Source organism: Trachypithecus francoisi, unplaced genomic scaffold, assembly GCF_009764315.1.
Source record: "Trachypithecus francoisi isolate TF-2019V2 unplaced genomic scaffold, Tfra_2.0 Lachesis_group16, whole genome shotgun sequence".
Lineage (NCBI taxonomy): Eukaryota > Metazoa > Chordata > Mammalia > Primates > Cercopithecidae > Trachypithecus > Trachypithecus francoisi.
Genome location: NW_022681461.1, coordinates 33,814,388 through 33,837,731, shown reverse-complemented (window position 1 = coordinate 33,837,731; position 23,344 = coordinate 33,814,388). Strand labels below are relative to the sequence as shown.

The window sequence follows — 23,344 nt, the reverse complement described above, 5'->3', positions numbered from 1 at the left end:
TTTCTTTGACCCCCTTTGCAGGTATATTTAAGACTCGAGGTGAGTTGGGGAGGAGTCTGAAAAGCCACTGAATTGCTTTTGTTCCAGAGCTTAATTCTGCCCCAAACTAACTAGTTGCTCTCAGTTATCCTGATGTACCAGTGCTGTGCTGCCTTCTTCATTTCCACTAGTTTTTAAATAATTCACCTTCTTCTCTGTACCCTAATTCCCTGTTTTCCATTTCTTTTCTTCCCTTTTCTCCCCATTATTTAAGTATATATTTTTATTTTGAGGCTAGAATTCAGGGTATGATGCAAATGACCTGGTTTAGTAGTGGGTGTCAGACAGGAAAGGGTCACTGGAGCAGGGCACAGACCGGCTCTCCTCCTTACTCTAAGCATTGCATAAAGTCTTTGAATTTTCTTCAAAGAAATTGAATTTTCTTCAAGAAATAGGAGGTAATATTTAAATCTTCAGTTTATAACAAAAAGCCTAGGGGTACAGAAAGCTACTTCATATCACAATGTAAGAAATCATTCCTGCCTCTTTCACACTCCCTACACACTAATTATGCTCATCTGACATTGATAACAAGATGCCTTGTACTTTGTATACTTGCAATGTGCTTTGCACACATTCAAAGAGCATCTGTTAGCCTCTTTTGGAACACTGAAATGATTATACACATATGTAATAATTAGTTGTGTTATTTATTATCTCTGAAGGTAAAGAAACCATTCTTTCATTCTCTCATTAATTAATCCATTTATTAGATTAGCATTAGTTACTTACTAGTGCCCAGTACTATTTCGAGGCCATGAAAGGCATATGAAGAAAAGTAAGTTATGGTCATTAAGAGGCACTTATAGAAGGCAGTTATAGATAAGATAGCATTGGGATTAGGTAATTAATTTTACAACATCACATATAGTTGGCCAGCATAGATGTTAATTTGTGAAAGAATAACTGGCTGCCTGTGGAATATTGTATATATCTATGAATTTATGTTTGTTATGGTAAACTCTTTGTAGATATACCTAAGTAATATGTCAAGGAATACCTCATCAATCTTTCTCTGAATTTTAGATACATCTTAGCTTGGTTTGTATAAAAAAAGAAGAAACATTTCACCAATTAGACAAGATTGAGAGATATTGTATGGAGTAAAATATTTACAGCTTTGACTTTAGAAAGGAAAAGAGGTATGATGTTGTGAATGTGATAGGTGTAAATGACAATTTTTTAATAAAAATTATATCACTGATGTGTATGTGAGCCAGAGTCTGGGCTGAACATACTTGTGACAAATTAGTAGAAAAATCAGCTTAAGTTTTCTTAGTATATCACACACTGATAACATAATGTGAAATTTGCTGCATTCCACTATTTGTACTACTCACACAGGAAAGGAAAATGGAAACTTTCCATTTTACACATTTAGTTCCCCCTCTTAAAGTTGGCAAACACTAACTTTTTCCGCTGCATTTCTACATAACTGGACTCTTGCCAGCTTGTGTGTGTGTGTGTGTGTGTGTGTGTGTGTGTGTATGTGCGTCTGTGTTTTAATAGCTAGGCATACTATCACTGGTGCTATTCGCTCAATTTCTCTGCATTTTGGGGTTCAAACTTGTTTCTTTTCATGGACACTTTATGGGAGTAGGAATCTGATCATAGTTCTTTGCAAGTTTGTAAGTAGTTTACTGTCAGAGCACTCAAAGTGACTCAAATAACAGTTCTGAAGTTTTGCTGTTAGGACGTTCCTTCAGGAGTGTTTCATTGCTGTGAGACTGTAGATGTTTCTGTTTTGTATTATAGCTTTGAGTGAGCTGCTTGCTATGCAGGACTTATGCCTTCTGTGCCCCTTCTGATGCTGATTCTTCTACTTGAAATGATCTCCTCTGCTTATCAGTTCTCTACTCATTCTTTGAAGTCCAGCTCAAACAGCCAAGCTACTCCATGTCACATTGCAGGAAATTATTCGTGCCTCCTCCACATTCCCTACAAACTTCACTATGCTCATCCAACATTGATCAGAAGATGCTTTGCACTTTATACACCTGCAATATGTTTTATACACATTCAAAGAGCATGCACAATTATTTTGTAGTACAGTAATGTTGATTGAACTTGGAGCTTCTAAACTGGCATATCTGGCTCTGTCTCTGACTCTCTTTAACTGTTTACTGAGCTTCAACTTCTTGGCTTCTAAATAGGAGATTATTCATATCCACCTCACACAATTGTTTTGAGGATTAGACAAGGTAATATATGGAAAGAGTCCCCATTTCTTGAGGGTTTGCTATAACTGAGACACTGGGCAAAAAGTTTTCCGTAATATCCTCACATGTAGAATGCATACACGTGTTAATTCCTTTAGTCCCAATACTTGGACAGAGTATGTACTCACTGAATATTTCTCAAATGAATGAGAACTGGACTGGAGCTGGCAGCAGGGGCCTGTCTGCTGAGTCAGCTGCTCTGAGTCAGCGGTTGAGGCACATACAACACAGGTCTCTAGAGAGGGAAGATACAGACTGGGCTGCAGTTCCCACCTATCTGGCTGAAGGGCTGCCAGAGTATGATTCCTGAGCACGATGGAGAGCTCATGGGTAGGGGAGAGTATCATTTCCGAACTACATGATTTCCTTTCTCACTGTCTCTCATTACCACCCTCCCTCACCCCTGCTGACCAATTCAGCCCAGAAGAGGTACAGATCTCATTCTGAGTCACTCCAGGGTTGTATTGGTACAACAATAACTGCATTTTTACTATAATCCATGGAATATAAGAACATTGCAGATCTACATTCTTGGCCAGAAAAAAAAAAAAGAAAAAAATTCAACCAAAGCACTATACCTCTTTAGTGGTAAATATTTTAGGAATGTTAGATGTTCATGAAAATCACACCTAAATAAAATGACATTCCCACTCTTGGGCTCTTATAAATGAAGAGATTTTGGGGATCTCCAGGTCGATGACTCATAACTTTCCCAGTGTTTTTTTCCATGAGCCGTTGATTAAAGTTGGGTGTAGCACTATATATTTTTTCTTTTCCAGCTAAGCTGTTCCCATCATTTGGGAAGTTTTAGAAGCTCTGCAAGCCCCTAGGATACCAGTCTATGCATCAAAACCATTGTATTTGAAATGATATTTAAGGGATGTTGGAAAGGTTTTTTGCAGCCTCCACCCAGGCTTGTCTTGTTCCTGGGGAGCAGTTGTTGTACAGCACAAGAATCTGATGAACAGAAGTTCCCATGATGCATTGAAGGGTTAGTGTTCCCATCTTGCTCTGTTCCTGAAGGCTGGAGTTAATGAAGAAGAGTTTTTATGTGAATGTCAGGCATGTTGCAATAACTAGCCACAATGGAATAGTCATGGCAATTTCCACCACTTGGTTTCTTTGTTTTTGTGATGTTGCTGCATGCTTCATTTTATGAGTATTTTCTTTTCTTATGTGTGGTTGAGCCCATCTATTGCCAATCTTGGGTCTGGATACTTGTATTTAAAAGAGATGAACAGAGAGAAACTGGAAAATTGACAGAATGACATATCCTAAACTCTTACTATTTTTCTTCCCCTACTTCTGCTGACAAATATTCTGGTGATTAATATTCTGATGAGTTTGTGTCCGGAGGAGAAGGAAAAGAAAAGAAAAAGTACTGTGGAAACCAGGCTTCTTTTGGTTATGTTAATATCATGGATACAGACCAAACCTAGTAATATTCCTACTGAAATTAGAGAAATGAAAACTGCCAACAGTCTTTTAGTTTTGGCTTTCTGGGGTAAGTCATTTGTGTCCTTGAGGACTTCTATCTTGATCAAAGCATCTACTACCTGATTGCTAATTTATATTGGAGTAGGAACATTAGAACAGAATATAAGGACTTGTGAAATTCTAAAAGTGTCTGGTGGCATCCTCACTCATTTAATTCATGAGGGTGAATAATACTCTCAACTGCAGAAAGGCCTACGTGGAGGATATTGTGTGCATTACATACCTAGATTCCCAAGATGAAAGTCCTTGCATCTGTGGCAATACATGTGATGAACTACTAAAAGCAGACTTTCTTGTAACAACCTTTTGAGGGCTCTGATCAACACAAGCAGAAGGGATGGTAGGTCAGAGCTTAGGTGGGGTATGAGGCTGAGGATGTTGAATTTATAAAGTGCCACTTTATAGATGTAACATATGCAGGGAATATACCTCCATTCCTAACTGCCTGTGTTAGGAATTTTATACCCTTCCAACACTTCCATCACCTTCCTCTCTTCCCTGCCTATACTTGGAAAAGATGCCAAACACTTCCTTACTGCTTCACCTATCCAGTTTCGAAGTTGTTATGTGCATCCGATTCCAAATTTCAAAGCAACCCTTTTGCCATTTTTCACTGTGTTATTCTCTCTGTTACTACCGGATTTTTTGTTGTTGTTGTTTGTTCATTTATTTTTTTATGACCTGACATCAAATCCTGTCTAAACACGAACACCTTTTCATGTTAAAATAAAAGTCAGTTTAACAAATAAGGCCAGGAAGAAGGCGAAGTGTCTCCCTGCTGTTACCTTGTTCTGGAATTCTGGAATTCCTCGACTTCTGGACTTCTGGAGTACTGGGAGTGTGAGTGTGAGTGTGTGTGTGTGTGTGTACGCGTCAAGAGGGAGACACAAGCACAGCCTTCGAATTGGCCAGCCTAGTGACCAGCGAGCCCGCCCCCACTCTTTTCCCTCCCCCTCCGGCGCTCACACTCAGGAAGCAGCTGGCTGCAGGCCGGCGCTCGCGGCCGCACACACATCCACACTCCTCGCCGGGCCGCCTTCCTCCCTCCCTCTTCCCCCTTCCCCTCTCCCTGCAGCCGCGTCCACACTGCGCCGCCCGGGCAGCCCAGAGCGCGGCGCGCACGGGCACCGGCGCCGAGTGCCGCGGCCACTGCCCCTCCCGGGACCCCTTGTAAGCCGTCCGCGGCCGTCCAGGGTCGCACTGGCGACGGAAGCCGCCTGCAGCAATTAGCCAGCATCCCGGGGTCGGCCCCCAGAAGCACTCCCCGGCCCAGGACAAGGATGAACAGGACAGGCGAGGCACAAAGTCGCAACTCAACTTTTTAGAAACATTATTTGCGTGTGTATGTGTGTAGCAGGGGAGAATGAGCTGATGCAGAGGGTCCAGCCGCCCCGCCTCTGCCTCCTCCTCCCCCTGCCGCCGCTGCCCTCGCAGACGCGCGCGCACACACGGCACTTGGGCCGGGTTTCCGCGCTCAGTCTCCCGGCTTGGATGGGGGTTTTCATTTCCGAAGGAGGTAGAGCCCGCGGAGCGCGCTGAAGGGCTGGAGCCCCAAGTTACTCCTCGTCAGTGCTGGCCGCCCGCTGTCACTCGCGCTGGCTGGCCGGCGGAAGGGACCCGCACACCGGGCTTTGTTGTGGAAATCCCGGTTACCTGGTAAGTGGATGCCATAGGAACTTTGCTCGCAGCCGAGAGACGGGGAGAAACCGGACGCTTGAGAGTGTGGGGGAGTTAAAGCTCAGAGACGCAAACTAGGGATTAGAAATAGTTTTCCACGCTGAGCCGGTGGCGTTCGCGCGGGTTTAAGGATACGCGCACCCCAATCCCCAGAGTCATAGGTCACTGAGAGACCTGCGCTTACTGAGATTGATAGCAACAATTAGGGTTCAAACAGTGTTCCTGTCAGTGGCCTAAGAGCGCCCAATGTAGAAGACAGAAAGATCAACAGGGTTTTAAAGTTTCGCTAATTAGGAACAGTTTTTGTTTTTTCATTTTAAGTAGAGGGGGCAGAGGGGTACACAATCAGGGCAAGTTGCAGGACGCACGGGCGTGGGGCGCGCCACTCCAGAGCCCCCACTGAAGGGAAACTTTGGCGAAGTGGGAATTGATGGGGTGACGTGAGGTCTCTCGCGCACACACGGGGCAGTAGTTGTATTTTCAAGTTCCACGTGTTTGTGGAGCTTCACGAAGACTGTTGTCCACGCCTGTGTCTCATCCAAGCCGGTGTCCCCATGATTGCAAGAGGTGGTCGGGTTGAGGGTACCTACAATCCTCGCCGGTACCGGCCCGGCGACCCGCAGCCACCGGGTCAGTAACTAACCTCCCACGCCGCCAGTGCGCAGACACAGCCAGACACGAACCCTCCCCGCCGGGTTCGTCACCTCGCGTTTACATTTTATGGGGCCCGACAAAATGTCAGCACTGTTTGGAAAATGTCTCAGTCTCGGAGACTTTGTCCTGCGCACGGCTCTAGTCCCTATAAATGACCCTGTGTGTATTTTGAAGTCGGCCCGGGTCGCTCTCTGGAAAGCGTGAGTGAGCTGCGGTCTCTCTCCTAGACACACACCTTGCCCCGAGCGACAGTTCCAAGTTACTCACTGGAGCTGACAAGTCACCTCGGGGATAAGGAAGTCACCCAAGTGTCTGGAAATCTTGGCCCTGGCTGATTTGTCATCCTATGGATGATTCAATTAGGTACCTGACGGGAGAAACTTTGGGGAAGGGTTTCTGGCTCCGCGTTCGCGCCCTCCGAATTGTTGGAGGTGTTTGGGAGGCGAGAAACGAAGGGAAACCATAGGCTTAGGACACTGGCTTGGCCGGGGCCGGTGGCCAGCGTGCGGGGGCTGCGAGCCCGGCCATGGCTACTCCGGGCTACAGGCTCCGGCCGGGGCGGGCAGCGCGCGCGGGTCCCCGCCGCCCGGGCTTCCCAGCCGCGGCGCCCTTTCGGCCCCCGACTTACTCAGGAGCGGGTTGCACAACAGGAAGCCGGCACTAGTTTGTTTTGTTTTGCTGCGTTCGCTCGCTCGCTCGCGCACAGGGCCGAGGTTTAGGGGCGGAGGCGGCGGGGGGGTGACGGGGTCGCAGCCGCGCGCACCCAGCCGGGCGCTGTCTCCTCCGCCTCCGGACCCGCCCCTAGTTCCGCGCCAAGGAACCTGGATTTCCGACCCCAGCAGCGAAGCTAGTGGGATAGGGAACCGATAAGGGCTGCCCTCCTCCTGCCTTGTCCCACGCGCCTCTCCCCCGCCTGGCGGGCTTCCGGCACCTCTCCCGACTTCTCCAGCCCTCTTGGCAGGAGCGGTCTCCAGGACTGAGGTCTCCGTCCCCCTGCTCTGTGTGCCTCCTTGAGCCCGCCGCTAGTCTGCCCTGGTATAAGCTTGGCCCTCATCTCTGGAGCATCTAAACCCGGGGCAGGGGTAGGGAGCTACTTCCGGAATCGCAGGGAGCAGGGTCCGTAGAGACAGGACTCGTGCAGTCGCGGCCCCGTTTCACGGAGAGGGTTGCTCTTGCACCCTCTCCCCGAGCCGGCAGAACCACCTTCCTCCAGGAATTCAGCATCTCCTGAGAGTTGGGGCCCCGGGGCCCTGGAGTTTGTGAGAAGAAGGAAGTTCTGCAGCTCCCCCCAGTGGACCAGTTCCCGTTAGTATGGGACCGGGAATCTCAAGGATAGACTATTTTTTTTTTTTTTTTTTTTTTTTTTTTTTTTTTTTTGAGACGGAGTCTCGCTCTGTCGCCCAAACTGGAGCGCAGTGGCCGGATCTCAGATCACTGCAAGCTCCGCCTTTCGGGTTCACACCATTCTCCTGCCTCAGCCTCCCGAGTAGCTGGGACTATAGGCGCCCGCCACCTCGCCCGGCTAGTTTTTTTTATATTTTTTAGTAGAGACGGGGTTTCACCGGGTTAGCCAGGATGGTCTCGATCTCCTGACCTTCTGATCCGCCCGTCTCGGCCTCCCAAAGTGCTGGGATTACAGGCTTGAGCCACCGCGCCCGGCCAAGGATAGACTATTAAAGCTAGAGTGGACCTTGGAGTCACCTACCGATGAGGAAACCGAGCCTCAGATAGACTATTAAAGCTAGAGTGGACCTTGGAGTCACCTACCGATGAGGAAACCGAGCCTCAGAGACGTTAGAGGTTTTGCCTAAGACCTCACAGCCAGCTGTTACAGACCCAGGACAAACCCTTAAAGTTCTCAGTTACCAGTTAAGAGACCATTTCTTGGCTCGAAGATGAACTCAAGACAAATGCAAAGTCTGGTTCTGTCCCCTCTGAAAGCTTTGATGAGTCATGATTTCTACCTTGGGAGTTAGCCAGACGTGTCTGTTTCCCCCTCTGTCTTGTTTCTCACTGGACCTCCCTTTTTAGACTAAACTTTTTTTGGTACAAAATCAATTTGTGTTGGTTTAAACCTTCCTATTTCTTCTGTCTCCTCCTAGTTTGCTTCCAGTGGTTCTGTGTGAAGCAGGTGCAACCTGCAAAGGTTTGCAGAAAAAGAATCCACCACGATGAAGGTCGTTCTGAGAAAGTTTGAAGCAATTTAGACAGGAGAGTGTTACATTATGTGCATTTTTTTTTTTTTTTTTTTTTTGCAATTGAGAACAAGCTAAAGTGTAAGGATCATCTATAACCGTACTGCAGTTTTCATATATTTTCACTAGTTGTCTGTGCAGCCAGACTAGCTCTGACGTTACTTTTGAAAGGAAGGGTAGAGGGCATTTTTTCCACTGTTTTCAAAACACCTTTCCTTATTGGTAGTTTGTTAATTGCTTTCTTCTCTTGCCCAGAAGACTGAGTAATCCTTGAGTATGAGTAGATCAATTTAACTGCTGCTGTTAACTTCTCGCCTTGGGTCACCTTAGGCCGGTTTGGGGACAGCATCTTTAATCCCCTAATTCCACTGAAGTTCCTTAGTAGTAGGCAGGTTATCAGAAGTTGAATACCTAGGGTTTGTTGGTTTGCTTGGAAGAAGTGATCATTGCTTCAAATAATGCAATCTTTATTGGGGTGGTGGATGAACTCCAAGGTCCACCTAGTGGGTGAAATTCCTACTGAGCTAAAATAGGCTGGGTAGGGGAGGTTAAATAATAGCCAGATAATGTTTTGTATCAGCCCTGCCTTCATTTATGCAGGAGAAAGTGGTCTTTCTGCCATTTCAGAAAGAGAGCTCAGTGTTCTCGGTCTTTTTTTTTTTTTTTTTTCTCCTCCTAGTAAATTAAGCCCAAGGACGTTTATTCTTTCCACTGTTGTCTCTCTCATATCATAATTATTGATCTTTGGAGTTGGAGTGTTAATTTACTCTTCTCCCAGATTATAGAAGATGTACTTCTGGAAGGAGATAACTGAGAAAGTGGCATCACATGCACATTTCTCATCTCTGGAGAAGTCATTTTCTGTATTTCTGTGATTATTTTCTGTAGGGGGCATTATATTGTAAATAAGGTGGAGATACAGGACTTAACTGTTTGACTTTTCCCTAAGTTTAGTTGGTTCATAGACTGTATCAGGACTGCAGAAAAAAGACACATAGGAAATCTGTGTGATAAAAAAAAACTTGTTGCCATTCTCATTCAAGGAAGATCACACATAACAAAACCTTTGAAATGACATTGATACATAGTTTGATTAAAAGATGTCCAAGTCCCCAGCTTTTGTAGTTTCCCACTTACTTGAGGCAGAGTCGACACAAAAGCCAAATTTTCTATTGAGATAAAATAAGATATCCTATGGAAAAGCACACTTATCTTAAGCTTGATGCATTTTTTTTGCAAGTGGAACACACCCACATAACTAGCCTCCAGATCAAGAAACAGAGCATTATCAACACACCAGAAACATCTCTCACACTCCATTCCAGTTACCACCTCTGCCTAAGGTAACCATTGCCCTGGTTTCTGGTTAGTTTTGTCTGTTTTTTTAAAAAAATATCTTATGTAAATGGAATAATTCAATATGCACTCTTGGGTCTGGCTTCTTTCGCTCAACACAACTACCTTTTATTAGGTCAAATAATTTGGACTCCCCCTTTAAAGATGATGGAAACAGTCTGGCTTGCAGAAATTAGTGAGGCATTACTTAATATGATAGAATTAAGGAAAAACACTAACCAAACTGAAGCCATATTTATATTCTGATGACAGTCTGGTTAGGGAGACCAAACAGACACAAGTGAAATGTCTAATGTGACACCAGTGTAGGTGAGCAGGAAAATTCAGAGGAGTTCCTTACGCTAAGGCAACCCAGAGTGTATTTCACAGTCCCTTGGTGAGGGGCAGCAACCCCCATAATAATAAAAAAAAAAGTGCCTGGTTTCAGTACTGAACTGTTCATTTGCAACTTTTAGCTGGGATTTTTCATTGTTCACCAGTAGGCCAAGATAAAGGCAAGAATAAAATGCCTCCCCAGAAAAGGGAATAGAATTTCTGTGCTACTTTTTCCTAGTAGAGAAAGAAATAGACTAGGAAACTTGCAACTGTAATTAAACTGGTTCCATAAGCCATGGGATTCATGATTATGGTCACACCTCACTTGTATTTATTCAGGCAATAAATTATAGATGTGGGGTATAATTGTGTAATTCACTTATGCCATGCTTTTCAGTATGAAACATCAGTGTACAGAATGAACAATGTAAATAGAATAAATGTATGTGAATATATAGATGTAGCATAAATATATGATAAATGTATGGTGAAAAATATAAATATATAGGTGTAAAACAACCTATGTACATGTAAGGGCTGGGGAAAGTTCAAAGATAAATTATCTGTAACCCCAGAACTCAATAAAATTAGAATTTAGACAGGGAAATGAAACACGGACAAGTAACTGTAATGCAGTATAGAAAGTTATGAATGTTGAAAGAGAGATGTGTAGAGTAAAATAACATTTATTGGGTCCTTTCGTGTACTGAACAGTGTCCTAAGCATGTGATGTGGATTCTCATTTATTATTGTGTAATTTTTTTTTTTTTTTTTGAGACATAGTTTCACTCTTACTGCCCAGGCTGTAGTACAATGGCACAATCTCGGCTTAGTGCAACCTCCCCCTCCCAGGTTCAAGTGATTCTCCTGCCCCAGCCTCCCAAGTAGTTGGGATTACAGCCATGTGCCACCATGCCCAGCTAATTTTGTATTTTTAGTAGAGATGGGGATTTCACCATGTTGGTCAGGCTGGTCTCGAACTCCTGACCTCAGGTGATCCACCTACCTTGGCCTCCCAAAGTACTGGGATTACAGGTGTGAGCCACCATGCCTGGCCTGCTATTCTGTAATGTTATGAACTATGCACAGTAGCATTACATTATCCTCATTTTACAGGTCAGATTTGTAGAGACTAAAAAAGGATCAAGGAGGGCCTAAAGTGGGTATTTGGGGTGGGCTTAGAGGGTAAGTAGGATCTGGATTTGGGGGAAAAGAGAGCAAAATAAAGGAGGAGGGGAAAGACCATCTAGCTGGACTCTAAGGCAATTTGTAGAATTAACAGAAACAAAGATGCAATCTTGTTCCACTTTGGGAAGAAAATCAAGGAATTTGTAAAACTTGAATTATGAGGTTCTCAGTAGCTGAGGGCAGACTTGAGTCAAGGAAAGCTGGTGGGGCCATCCTTGTCTGACGTGATCTCTTCAAAGCCAGGAACAAGAATGACTGCATGCTCCTTCAGGCTCAGCAAGCCTTGCTGAACTGTAGATGGGCAGATGACGTCACAGTGCAAGATCATAACCTGTCCTATGCTCTGTGATAAGGAGATCAGACTTTCTGAATACCAGTGATTTCTAAAGTTCTAAGCCAGCTCCATCAAATTTCTTTTGTAGGCCTGCTGAATATTGTACACAGAAAACCAACCAGATGCTAGGGCTAGTTATGAATTCTTGTTATTCTTGTGTGTGAAGAAATGGATTAATATTTTCCCAACCTTTTCAGCATGACCGATAGATTCCACTTCTGTCTGTAACTTGGCTGAGTCATTCACGGAGGTTTTCAAAAAATCTTTTTAATAAATATGTTGTCATGTTGGTTAAGGGCCTAGTCATTGTTGTGGACGTTCATACTTCCGCAGTGATGTCAGTGAACATAATTTAACTTCTGTAAAACTGCTGTCTACCAACAGCCAGAAATAGTTACATTGGTCACTTTTAAGCAATAACTATGCTGAAGGAAAAAAATCACTCAGTTACATATGTGATGGGAACACAATAAGATGCCTGAGTATTTGGTTTAGGGAGTGATAAATTTTATTTCTAGAATCTTCCATAGATAAATGTTTGTTACCCTTTTTAAAGGATTGTGATCTTTAGCCTTGCAAATACCTAGTCATGTGGACTAAGTAGTTAGTTATACAGACTAAAGGATAATGAATGCTCTTTTCATTTGCCACATTTTATTCCTTATGTACCCTCTTGTGTGAGGATGGGCTTTTTTTTTTTTTTCCTTGAAAGAAAAATCTCCAGCCAGTTATTTTACTTTTATATTTCTGAAGAAGAAGCCTTTGTGTCTCAAACCCTGGCCATGTGCTATTCACTCTTTGCAATTCAGGTAATTAATTCAGCAGTGACATCATCGGGAATGTGTTCATTTTTCCATTTCACATTCCTCTTTTCAGAATCTCATGGCTAATTCATATTAAGACCACATTTTGAAAGACTCAGTTCTCAAAGACATTGTGTGTTAATTTAAACTTTACCCACTTTAGCAGTGTAAGAGGGGGGTTTTATTCCAGGGAAAGTTACCTGTCCACTGCAATGAAGAAGATTCAAATTTTTCGGTAATTTTGATCCTGATTCTGTCAGTTGATTGATCAATTATTACTTATTGAGCACAATTGATCAATGGATATTTACTGCACAGTGAAAGATAGCAGTGGTAGGAATGAAGGTTTGTATCATTGAATCCTTATGTTTTATAAAGCCAAAAATGTCAAACCCTTACATCTTTTCTGTTCTTCATTCCAGCTATATTTTATTATTTATTTTACTTTGACTGTTCAACTCTGTCTCTACCTCCAGCTGTTCTTGGTAAGTACTTGGGTAGACAAATAGTCCAAATAATCCACTGCTTTTTAACAGTGACTTTTATGCTGTTTTGACTGAGACTCACCCTACAATTTATTTTTTGTCTTACCCAGAAGATGTGTATGCATACAAATGGGCAGATAGGTATACCCACAAATAACTGAAGTAAAACAGATACTTCACCATTAATACATTTGATGTACTCCAATAGCTTCTATTTTATTCTAGTAGTCCTATTTCATTAAGTAATGCTTTCTCTGTTGAATAATTAATTTCATGGACCACCAGTGAATTGCAATCTAGTTTGAAAAACACTACTTTAAAATGAATACTTCATTGAACGTAGATGTAGGAACTTATAGCCTATGGGCCCAAGACATGGTACTTTCTGAACCTATTTATGTTTTTCTTAAAAATCTTTTTGGTTCCAAGTTCATTTTCATTTTCTGTGATTTCTTATAGCTGACCAAGAAAATCCCTAATTTTCCTCTTCTCTCTTGCCATTTTTGGTAGGACCATGGCTCTCTATACCTTTCTGTACTCATTGATGAGTTAATGACTGGGGCAAAGTAAATGAAACACTTCTAAGTAATTACTACTGAAAGTAGTGACATTTAGTAAACTAGGAGGATGTGAAAGTTATATAGATGCACTGAAGAGTGGAAAGTAGATTCTAAGAGAGGTTATTGAACTTTTAATACTGCCCTCCAGCAGTATATTCCTGAAGGTCCTGAATTTCCTTCAGCAATCTATAGCCACTATCATTGTATGGAAGGCTCTCAATGCTGCTTCTGATTTTTAAATGAGGATTGACTAAGAGTATAAATTCCTGAATTGGATGTGGTCATTCTTTTTTTCCTACTCCCTTTCTTTTCTCTCCTTCTTTCTTTCCTCTGTGTCCTGTTCATATTTACTACTCATATTTTGAATGTCATAGTCATTAATTTAAGTTTAAAGTGATATGGCCAGTCCTTTCACTCTATAAACTTAGGAAAGATTATTTTAATTTTTGAGAACATTTTATAAAATATAAAAATGAAAAGTTAAAACATGTATATCTCTAATTAGATAGCAAAGGGTTTGAATTCACAGATAAAACAAAGTCAGAGTTTCTATTAGGTGAGCTCCCTCGTGTTCATTACATTATCTTTTCTGAGTGGTCTTTGGAAGAATGGTCTTGAAGAATCTCTGCAGAGGACACTAAATTGTATTCATATTTTTCAATTGGTATAACTCATAAGTGAAACCTCTTTTATTTTGTCTTATTGGTGATTATATTGCTTAAGTAACATTTGTACATCTTGGTGTTCAGAATAAATATATTCATTTTCTTAGAATTACAACGTTAGGCCTTGGGAGTACCCAAGTGAATAGGTCTGCACATAATAGTTATTAGGTGTAACCTCCCTAACTTTCTCCTCCACATTTCAATAATGAGGAATTACCTCAGTTATGTTTCTGTGTAACTTCCATTGTAAATTCTATGAATTTGTTAGTTTCATGAATAAAGTTATGGAACCACAGAAATTATCAAACTCTACCTTGTTATGGGTTATCATATCATGATATAGTATCCTCCAGTTTCAATTTGGAGAAATAATATTGTACACATCCAATATATTTCCTTTATAATATCCTCCAGTTTCACAGGCACATGTTTGTACTTTCCTCTTGTTAAAATTGCAGACAAGAATAATTTTGATTTATTGGTGACATCTAATATAGCTGTGTTTATATTGTTGCCAATAAAATGACTTACATGATTGGTTTTTGTTTATACAATCTTTTCTGAGGAGTCAGTCACCTGTGTTAGGACAAGGTACATTCTGCTTATTTAAATGAACTCCTAGGATCTAAGAACATTCAGCTCTATCTGTCCTTGACTGAATTGCAAAATGTACTTCACACTGCAGCCGTGCATGAGAATAACTTATATTATCTATCAATAGGCTTTTCATTTCTATATTCTTCTGGCTACAAAAGCTGTAACAAGAGAAGCCCATGGGAATAGCACGGGCCTATTAACAATCAAGGCAGTGATGTTGAAAAGGCGGCATTAATGAAATTATACAGTCATGAACCCGAAGGGAAAAAATAAAAAGGATCAATAAAAACTCTTATTGTAGATAGCTTAGACAGATACATAAGAAATAGAGTCAGAAGCAGTTTGTTTGCTGGCCAGTATTTTGTGCCTCATTATTGGGTTTTCTATGCAGAGTAAGAAGTGCTTGTGGCATAAGAAATGGAAAATGTAACAAAGGCTAAATGTAGCCTAAGGAAATGAAATGATGTATGAAAATTAATAATTAACTGGCTCATCAGATGAATTATGACTCTAGATGAGTCTATTAATGATATTTACTAAGAAAGGGCCTTTGACTGTAAATAGGCATTATGGAAGTCGTGTTCTTGAAATTTTCTGGAATGGATGAGTTAACATTGCTTTTCGTTTGTTTAATCTTTTAATCCATGACGAACAGTGCCTGGAGCCTTGGGTAGAAGATAGAGTCATGATTTTATATTTTGATTAAAGTCATGCTTTTTCAGAAAACTCATGGAATTACGAAATGGTTTTGCGCCTTAGTTTCCTTAGGGGTTAAGTAATTTTCTCTCTGACCTGATTTACAGAGTTGTGTTCAAAGAGTTTGAAAGTGGTCAAAAGGAAAGATTTATTAACTTTCATGCTGACTTATATTAGCAGAATTAACATTTTCATTGTAGGAACCAATGTAGTATTAAAACTCTAAATATGTCACTATGTCAGATTCAAAATATCCTAAATTTTTACCTCTGGATGCTCCTTGCTTTTTCTTCTTCTTGTTTCTTTTGTTTTTGTTGTTGGTAGCCTAGAGGAGAGTAGTTGGATGGAGAACAGAGGAGAAAATGCTGACTAGAATATTGTGATTGGATTTTTAACTAGAAAGGTGCTCTTCCAATGGAATCCCGTCAGTTAAGTTTTTGACACTGATTAGTTGTGATTTTACCTTTTTGACAAAATGTATTCTTCATGGTTAGCATTGCCATAGACGCATTGCTGATGGGCAAGCCTTTGTATCAGCTTTCGCTTTGATGGGGGTAGTAGAGAATGCTATTGTTTTTTGCTTCCATGTCTACCCTCCAGATTTAAATGCCATAAGTATAAAATCTACATATTTATTCTTGAGTATAGCAAATGGGTGTTCTTGATAGTCTTTCTTTTCTAAATTGCCTGGAATAACAGAATTTCAAGAGACCATGGTGAATAGATCCAAATTCCTCAACCTTTTATGGATGAAAAACTGTAAGTCCAGAGAAGTTATAAATGATTTGTCAGAAGTAGAACCCGGGTATCTTGACTTTTTGAGTGCCATTTCACTCAGACTCTATGAGGGCCTTTCTTAAAAGTTATAATAGCATTTTATCCCTTTTTTGTTACCAAGTGCCTTAGAATTATATCTTGATCATATGGCCTAGCTAAAAAGTATGCAAAATATTATATAAATAGATGAAATTTATTTTTACATTCTAATATCTAATGTTTGAGAAATCTGTTGGCATAATTAATGTGAAAAGTGGAATATTAGCCATATTTTCATGTTTAGTTTCTTTTATTTTTGTCTTGAGGCTGGTTTTGCTCAGCTCACATGCCATTGGCCTATTGGTTTTTTCTTTATGGTATTAATCACTTTACTTTCTGGCTGTCGCTTTCTCGGTAATAAAATTTAAGTACATTTTGTTGTTGTTCTTACTTTCAACCTAAAACTATTTAAAACAGGAGTGTAGTTTATATAAAAAAATAAAATAAATATTCATTGCAAGACAGGCAGGTGTGAATGCCTGATACTTAATTAAGTTCTCAGTGCTCTAATTATTTTTCCTTCTTGCAAACTCACCTTCTTAATGATCATGCCTAATGCTAAGTACCTCCTTATGTGTTTTTATCCAGGTTTTTGATGAGAATTCCTGCTCGTATATGATCTTGCTGCCAAAAAATGACTCCCTTATTTTTGAAAACCTGGAAATGGGCACAGTCTGAAAATCTGCAGACACTTGTCACTTGGAACATGGTCTTACTGACTCATATTTCCAGTCATGTTGAACAATTCTTTATTTAAAAAAATTGGCTAATATGACATATTTCTTTTGCCTTTTTTTGGCGGGGGGTTTCTGCTGAATAAGTGCTTTCTTCTGCAGGGTTCAAAGTGCTCAGAGAACACTATTTTATCAATGAGAGGAAAATAGATGGCCAATTTTACTGGCAAAGTACAGAGACATTAAATGACTATTGCTCATGATCTACCAATGAATGGATCAGCATACTGACTGGTGACACACAGGAGTTCTCCTACATAAATGTACCATAAAAAGCATTGGAATTTTTCTAATGTAAGAATTGAGGTTATCTGGTCACTCCTGCTTTGTACTCAGGGGAGAAGAGGGCAGGAGTGAGACCTGACTTAAAGGAATATGGTTGAGTGTTTTCCAGGACTAGATGGCATGATAGTATTAAATGTCACAAACTGATGGAATTCTTAGTGAAAATAGAGAATTACTAAGAATGAAGAAAACATTCTAAATTTTGTATTGTTAATTACTTTTGAATTTCCTCAACGTAGGCACACACAGGAAACTTTGCAGAAGGCATAGTACTTGAGTTAAAATTAGGTATTTTTGATTTTCTAAAAATAAAAAGAAAAATAAACTCTTCACAAAAAGTTTTTCTCCTTGATAGCCTTTTCTCGATTATTTATGGAGTAATTTATTTGGAAGTTGAGTTGAAAAATGTTTGTTCAACACTGTGAGTGGATCATACACAAAAAGTAAGAATCATCCATTTGAGGATATCTGGTCACTCCTGCTTTGTACTCAGTACTTATTTCCTGTGTTTGTCGAGCTTTGGCTTCTTTCCATGACTGTCATCTCTAAAAGACTGATTGTGACAGTGTCTATAATACATTTGGCCTAGTGGCGCAACCATGGCACTTTACCACCTCATTGCATACATTTTGGGGAGCTATTGGTCAAGGGAGGGCAGGGCCTTCTTTAGTAATTTACAACCCGGCGTCATCACGTGGGTGGGTGATGATATCCTGCTATCATGTTCAGTACTTCTCTTGGTTCTCGTTCTGCTTCCTTAATGTTAGGAAGCTTTATGGAACCATGGTAGATTTATTGAGTGTCATGCATCATGTACATACTGGACAGGTCGCTTTTAGTAGGGACATTCTCTCGTTATGCTCCCCGTATGGTGTTTTGCACACCCCTTCTCTTTTCTAGGATTTTAGTAGACGATTACAGTATTGTGGTGTTGATTCTCTTCCAATCTCCATAACTCAGGATCATTATAGAACCAATACCCTAATGCTGCCATGTATATTTGAATATATGAATATATGGATATATGAAAATTTTGTGGTATTCCCAGGCCTAGGTGTTTACCTTTTTCGAATCTAGGGACTATGAAAAGATAGCTCTTAAAGTGAAAATCAGAGATGGTTTAGTGTCCCCATAGTCTCATTTAGAGCCATGTCTGCTTTGTGGTTGTTTACTGGAACTTTGAAGCATTGGTCTCACAGCTCATGTAGGTGGTGCTTTTGGGTTTCCCAAGACCCACTGTAGCAAAAATGAATTGTATGGAAAGATCCTCTAGGGAGCAAAATAAATTTTGTTTTGCAAGCTGGCACCAGTAGATTGTTGTAGTTGCCAAGAGTGCTGTATTGAGAAGGGCTCAGTGGCAAACAAAACAATGCAGTGATCTATAATCCATGTCCACCGTGAATGCAGAAGGGGAGAGTGCCTGCCAATGAGCCATGTATTTGAGGACCCTGTTCTACATAAAAGGCCATCTTGCTAAGAGTGCTTCTTTTCTTCCTGATGTGAGTGATATACAGGTTGAAAAACTCACCGTATCTTATTTTCATTTTTGCTTTTAAAAATGCCTGCGTTTATTTTTTTAAACAGGCTTATAACCCACACCATGGATAACTTATTGGACTTTGCCTGAAAGGAGTCATTAGTGACATTGGATATTTGACCATCTTGGCCACAGTTTTTTCAGAATGAATGGAAGATCATGCAGCATGAGTCTCCACCGGACATCGGGAACCCCACAGGGGCCTAGGATGGTCAGTGGCCACCACATTCCTACCATCCGAGCCCACTCCGGGACTCCTGGCCCCTCGCCCTGTGGCAGCACATCAAGCCCCACTATGGGAAGCCTTGCTAACAACCTCCATCTCAAGATGCCCTCAGGAGGAGGGATGGCTCCTCAGAACAACGTGGCTGAGAGCCCCATCCATCTGCCTGCCTTGAGCCCCAGGAGACAAATGCTCACCAATGGGAAGCTGCGATTCCAAGTCACTCAGGCTGGAGGCATGTCAGGGTCACATACTTTAAAGCCAAAGCAGCAGGAGTTTGGAAGCCCTTTTCCTCCAAATCCTGGGAAAGGTAGGATTGTCTTTCTGGGATCTTTTAAAAATGGAAACAATTTTTTTCTCCCCTATCCCATTTTCTGCCAGCAAATCCTATGGAAAAATACATGATTCAGTGTCAGGGGCAAAGTTGATGGTCTCATAATGATATATAGCTTGCTCAGTAAGGGAGTGGGTGTGTATGTATTAAAGGGGAAGGGACCACAGTGGTAAATACTGAGTATGAGACATCTCCTGGGACTGTGAAACAGAGTAACAGTAAGATAGAAAGATAAGAAATAGGAGGCAGGCTAGGTGGTTGTGGTGGAAGGGTAAATGCTGGTTTAGCAAGATTCTGCCCTCCAGATACGTGTAGCTCTGTCCTGATTCCCTGGAGGCTGAATGCTCCAGGCCATGGACAAGAAGAGTGACTGGAACTGTCTTTATGCCAGTGCTAAAAGTTCAATGTAGAAAGAAAGTGATAAAAAAGGGAGAAATTTTCATAGCCAATAAAATGAGGAATCAGTACATATCAGTGATAAGAAAAATTACTTTCAGAGCAAAACCTGTAATTTTTATAATACAGCTAGTAGCAAGAGGGAAGCAAGCTAGAAGGGAATAATGAAAAGATGTATTTGGTGCTTGTGGAGAACTAGAAAACCTGGTCAATTTGAAGTGCAGAGAGAATGTGCTTTTAATTCAGTAGCGTTGGAATTACCATATATTTTAAATTAAAGAATAATTGTTGGTGAATAGCAGGTTATTTGAATGACACACTATCTCTAGAAATTGATGTTGAATTAATGAGATTATATTGTAGATGACGTATGTATTTAGAGAAAGAGCATGTACCCCACGTGAAATATAGCTTTGCTGTATAAAATAGCACAATTATATATTCCTTAAGGTATTTTTAGCATTCTGTCTTAAATGTTTATGTTAAAAATGCTTACACCACCAAATAGAATTACTAGCAGCCTTCAGACTAGCCACTCATTCAGTTAATTAAGATGAATAGTGATTCCTATCAGGCAAGTAGCCAAAAAGTTGTTTGTTTTAGTGTCAGCGTATTTCTGTGTTTGGAGAAATTGGTGTAAATGGGCAGGTTTTAAAAAAACAATAGCACTAAACATACATGCGCCTTTTAAGTTAATTAATTTTTTGAGACAGGATCTCACTTTGTCACCCAGGCTGGAGTACAGTGGCATGATCTTGGCCTCACTGTAGCCTCATCCTCCCGGGTTCAAGTGATCCTCCTGCTTCAGTCCCCCAAGTAGCTGGGACCACAGGTGCGTGCCGCCACGCCTGGCTAATTTTTTTTTTTTAGAGACAGGATTTCATTATGTTGCCCAGGCTGGTCTCCAACTTCTGAGCTCAAGTGATCTGCCCGCTTTGGCCTTGCAAAGTTCTAGAGTTACAGGCGTGAGCCACCGTGCCCAGCCTTAATTTATTTATTTTTCTTCTTCTTCTTCTTCTGTTTTTTTTTTTTTGGTCTAGATTAGTTTTGAATCGTTTTATTTCTTAGAGGTACTGATATTTAGTATAAGTATGGGAAAAAGTTTTCCTGGGGCTACATCCAAAATAGGTTTCTCATTGTCGGGTTGCTATGTCCATGGCGTGGCAAACTAAGTTCCCTCATGTTAGATTTAGGTGTTTAGATTTTCAGGGGCTGAGGCCCGGTAAAACCTTTTAGCTCATGCTTGACTAGTGAACTGTAGCTTGCTTTTATATGTACATATGTTTGCAATCCTGACTGACAATAATAATGGTGATAATATTAATAACTTGCCTTTATTGTATCATAACTCAGCATATGTCAGGCACTGTGTTAAGTGCTTTCCAATACATAGTCTCAGTTATTCCTCAAACAGCACTGAGTTGTATGCTATGGTTATTTAACTTATAAGCGAACTAAGGTCTAGAAAGAGTAAGTAACTTCAGAGGCACCAGCCAGTAAGGAGCTTGGGAATACTAACTTTGATGGCAGTCAGAAGTGGCTGTAATTAAAGCCATGTTTTTAAAAAAAACCTCAGTTGCTTAAGGGCTAGTGAATTCTCAGGGTCGATACACCTTGAAATGCCTGTCAGAAGTAGTGCTGCTTCCTGATTCCCTTCCCTGTTGCTTTTTGTTTTCTTGCTGAGCTTCCTAGCTTACAGTGTCCGTCCTGGATCTGCATGGTTGGGACATGCATAGGCACAAATGATGGGTGGAGGACAGCTGTATTATTATCACCTCTAGCTTTGGAGCTTAGATACCATCAGTGGTCTAGATGGTACGAGAAGTGGCTGAATGTATCATTTCTTCCAGGTCTTGGTTGACAATTCCTATACTAAGCCAATAACTGGTTGAGGGTGGTAATCTAGGATTGTTTGAACTTTGATCATTTACTCTAGAAATAATTATTGAGCATATATTGTGGGTGATCCACTGTTCTGGAGATGCAATAGCCAATAAAGCATAGTCCTTTCCCTCAAGAAGTTGGATAATGCATACAAACAAGTGGCCAGTTAAAATACAGCACAGTAGGTAGGTGCGATGCCTCATGCTTGTAATCCCAGCAGTTTGGGATGCTGAGGCAGGCAGATCATTTGAGGTCAGGAGTTTGAAGCCAGCCTGGCCAACATGGTGAAACCCCACCTCTACTAAAAATACAAAAATGAGCCGGGTGTGGTGGTGGGCACCTATAATCCCAGCTACTCGGGAGGCTGAGGCAGGAGAATTGCTTGAGCCTGGGAGGCAAAGGTTGCAGTGAGCAGAGATTGTGCCATTGCACTCCAGCCCGGGCAACAGAGCAAGACTCCATCTCAAAACAAAAACAAAAACAAACAAAACAGCACAGTAAGGACTCCAGTAGGGGTACACTCAGAATGATATGGCCACATAGAAGGGTTTCTGGCCTGTGCTATATAGGCAGATAATTAGAAGGAGAAGAGCTAGCTTTGCAATCATGCAAAGTGCATGTCCTGTGTGTGTGTGTATGCGTGTGTGTGTGTGTGAGCATGCATATGTGTGAATGGAGGGGGTTGTCTGGAACTTATTCTGGGAAGGGAGAAAAATGCACTCAAAACCTGGAGGGGAGAAATCCTGGTGCATTTCATGGACTTCCACTTGGTTCCACATGGACAGGGGTACAGAAAACCGTGGTAAGAGATGAAGCTGAAGAGGAATCAGCAGAAGCCAGAGGAAGGGCCATGAATGATGTGCCAAGGAGTTTGGATCCATTTTGAGGACACTGATGGAACATGGGACTCTTGTGGGTTTGTTAATTAGGGTTTTCCAGAGAAATAGACGAATAGGATACATATCTACATGTGTATATTTGTGTGTGTGTGTGTATATATATGTATATATAAAGAAATTTGTTATAAGAAATTGGCCCTTGGGATTATGGAGAGTGGCAAGTTCTGGGATCTACAGGGAGAGTCAGTCAGTTGGAGACAAGGGGAGCCAATGGTTTCATTGCAGTCTGAGTCTGAAGGCCTGAGAACCAGCAGAACCCATGATGTAGTCCCTGGCTGAAGGCTGGCAGGCTCAAGATCCAGGAAGAGCTGATGTTTCAGTTTGAATTCAAAGGTAAGAAAAAAACCAGTGTCCCAGTTGGAAGGCAATCAGGCAGGAAGAATTTTCTCTTGTTGGGGGCAAGGGTCAACCTTGTTCTATTCAGGACTTCAACTGATTGGCTGAGAACCACCCACATTAGGGAGTGCAATATGCTTTACTCAGTGTACTGACTAAATGTTAATCTCACCCAAAAACACCCTCATAGAAATGCCCAGAGTAGTGTTAGACCTAATATAGGGGCATCAAGTGGCCCAGTCAATTTGACACATAAATTTTAACCAAAGCAGTATCATTGCTTTGGGGCAAGGTACAGTTTACATGGTAGCTAAGAAAATGCATATTCTAAGCTTTGAAAATGATTATAGCAACTCTTAGGGAAGCAATAGAGCTGTATACGTAGAATTTAAGTTACCTAAGAATTGCTCCACAGACAAGCATCTGACTTGAAGACTGAAGAATCTTTGATGGAAAGTTCGTGAGAAGTATACATTTGATATTAATGTTTATATTATTTAAAAATTGAGTTCTGCTCAGTTGAAAACTCAAATAACAGTGGCTTTAACATCATAGATTGTGGTTCCCAAACAGTGTTTTAAGGTCACTGGAGTGCCACTGTGAACTTGAGGAGTCACAGG

The 23,344-nt window shown here is 41.3% G+C and overlaps 1 protein-coding gene across 3 annotated transcripts in view; it reads left to right on the top strand.

Moving 5' to 3' along the window:
- The first annotated feature begins 4,887 nt into the window (after nt 1–4,887).
- GLIS3 (GLIS family zinc finger 3) overlaps nt 4,888–23,344 on the top strand; it is a 499,006-nt gene continuing 480,549 nt past the window's right edge. For 2 of the 3 annotated variants that reach the window (XM_033237228.1, XM_033237227.1), the window contains exons 1-2: nt 4,888–5,411; nt 18,700–19,185. In XM_033237228.1, coding sequence (XP_033093119.1) covers nt 18,798–19,185 — 388 coding nt within the window. In that variant the 5' untranslated portion in view covers nt 4,888–5,411; nt 18,700–18,797. The remainder of the gene's footprint in view (nt 5,412–18,699; nt 19,186–23,344) is intronic. The other variant, XM_033237231.1, reaches the window with a different exon arrangement.